The sequence below is a fragment of the Brachypodium distachyon genome, chromosome 1 (assembly GCF_000005505.3).
Source record: "Brachypodium distachyon strain Bd21 chromosome 1, Brachypodium_distachyon_v3.0, whole genome shotgun sequence".
Taxonomy (NCBI): domain Eukaryota; kingdom Viridiplantae; phylum Streptophyta; class Magnoliopsida; order Poales; family Poaceae; genus Brachypodium; species Brachypodium distachyon.
The window spans coordinates 23,325,704-23,328,140 of record NC_016131.3 but is presented as its reverse complement, the minus strand read 5'-3'; the positions used below and the strand labels follow the sequence as shown (position 1 = coordinate 23,328,140).

Here is a 2,437-nt window from a genome sequence, read left to right as displayed (position 1 = left end):
CGGGTTCCGGGCCGATTCAAAAGATCAATCCGACCGTTGGAGCCTCCGCTCCCTACCCTTAAAAACCGCGTCGTCAACCCAAGGAGAGAGAGAGAGAGACAGCGCCGCCGCCGCCGCCGAACCAGGGTACGCCGTCATTTCTTCCTTCCTTCCTTCCTTCCTTTTGACGGTTCCTTCGCGGCGTGCTCTTGGTCTGGTGAATTGTTTCGGTTCTTCTAACGATTCTCCGTCTTCTCCTTTGCCCCCTGTCAGATCCTTCGTCTTCTCGTCATCGATCCATGGACCGCCGGCCGCCGCTCGCCGTCTCCCCGCGCCGGCTCCGCCCGCGACCGGGACGCGCCGCCACCGGACGCCCACCCGTCGCGTCCTCCGTCCACCTCACCCCACCAGGTATTACGGGTCCTCTTCTCCTGTTCGACCGATGGATGGATGCGTCGAATTTCCTGGTTTGGTCTGTTTCTGCTCGTCTGCGCCTTGCGCTGGGTAACGCACGGCGGAACTGGTTGTTCGGGTTCTAACTTCTAATCTGTCCGTTTTCTGATGGATTGTCTCGAGAAAGTCTGTACGATCTTGTTGTTTCATCCGGTTTTATGGTGTGCTGGGATTGAACTGCTTTCCTTGTCAAATCGGTTCAGAACTGCCTGCTAGTTCAGAACTTCCTGGTAGTTCTTGTTGGCTAAAAGAAAGATCGATTGCTAGTCACCCAGTTTTTGCCCTGATTTGATCTCTTCTCCTTCTATTTAGGCTTAGATTACTACCCGGTTGTTCTGCTGTCAGATAAACAGGAAATCACATATTTTCAGTGTTTAATCACCCCCTTCCTGTTTTCCGTTGTGCAGGGTTGAGCAAGAAAGCGCAGACCCCGATGCGCTCGTCATTCTGCGCGCTACCGCCGTCGTCCTACCTTGAGCCCAGCCCCCGCGCCAAGCTGGACTTCAACTGCGCTCCTACGCCGACGAGAGCGGCGGGGAAGGAGAACCTTCACATCCCCGACGACGACGCGGTGGCTTTCAACCTCTCCGACGCGGGCATGGAAGACTGGACGGCGACGGTGGAGCCGACCAGTCCGCTGTTCGAGAGGGGCAGGCTCTACGACCTCTACTCAGCCCGGCGCAACGAGCGGCTTAAGCGCAAGCATGGGTGGTACACTGCCGGCGAGGAGGAGGCTGGGGCGATGGCCCAGGACCCCTGCGTCGCCGTCGAGCTGTCCAAGCGGCGGGGCGCCAAGAAGACCGGCGCAGAGTCCGTCGTCCGGAGGAGCATGCCGGCAGCGGAGTTCTCCATGAGCTACCGTGCCAGCAGCGGCCTGAGCACGACGAGGTCCTCCCTGAGGACCAGCAAGGAGATGAAGAAGCCCTCTGCGGCATCGTCCTGCGCCCCACCTGTCAAGCCCTCTGCGGTCAAGGATAGGAGGTTCAGCACTCGGTCGTCAGTTCACAGGATCTGATGATGATCCGCTGCTCGAATTACTGTTCTTGGTTCTTCCGGAAATGATGGTTGAGTTGTTGATAAGCGATACTACTAGTGTGGAGTTTCGAATTGGTTTGGGGACAATATAGCTGCCTGTTGATTTGTTATACTTGTTATATCCGCTGCCCATTCTTCTGATTCATATGTGATGGTAAATACCCTTGAAAAACAGAGAATGATCATTATTCTTGAACACGTCAGGAAAAAGCTGATCTCAACATCAAAGCCAAATCCTTCAATTTTCAAAAATTAAAGGAAGAACGGTACTCATAATTTTCAAAAACTAGTGTGGAGCAACTCATTTTCTGATTTTGGCTGAACTTTACAAAAGTTAAAATGGATAGTGAGTCCGAATCAACAATTATTTGTCTACTCATAATCTATTATTTTTACAGTAAAACACCTCTTTATTCATAATCTGGAATTGGTACATCTTTCAATAAAAGAGGTATAATAATACTATTTGGAGGCTCCTCGAGCCACACAGAAGGTGGATAGAACTTCGGCATTCTCGCTAATTCACGCGCAACAGTAGTGGCCTCTCTAGCGCAGTGAACAAAAGATATCTTTGCAGAATCATTTGAGAGAAAAGAGCAATCATAGAAAATTGCCACGCCAAGCCTTGCTGATCGAACCCCGAGATTCATAGCCTCAATAACATCCATAGGGATAATCTCTGTTTTGAGTAGTTTGCCTATTTCTATATGTCTGCTTTGAGTAGTTTGCCGATTTCTATCATGTCTTCTTTATAAAATCCTAAAGGGATGCAAACATAACTTGATTTCTACAGATTCAAAATTTCCAGCCCATGGACATGGAGTAATCATAAATTAAAATAGCTATTGGTTCAACTTGGATTATTTTTTTTCAGAACAAGAGTCCAATGGGGCCTAGGCTGCTAAGATACTTAGACTCAGTTTGAGGTTGCTGAAATTATTTTATTATTTAGCACGGAAAAATAGACATT

At 49.7% G+C, this 2,437-nt stretch overlaps 1 protein-coding gene across 1 annotated transcript; it reads left to right on the top strand.

Moving 5' to 3' along the window:
* LOC100831929 lies at window positions 1–1,610 on the top strand. The gene is made up of 3 exons (XM_003563090.4): window positions 1–126; window positions 253–390; window positions 840–1,610. The coding sequence occupies exons 2-3, from the start codon at window positions 279–281 to the stop codon at window positions 1,445–1,447; spliced, it is 720 nt and encodes a 239-aa protein (XP_003563138.1). The 5' UTR covers window positions 1–126; window positions 253–278; the 3' UTR covers window positions 1,448–1,610.
* The last annotated feature ends 827 nt before the right edge of the window (window positions 1,611–2,437 follow it).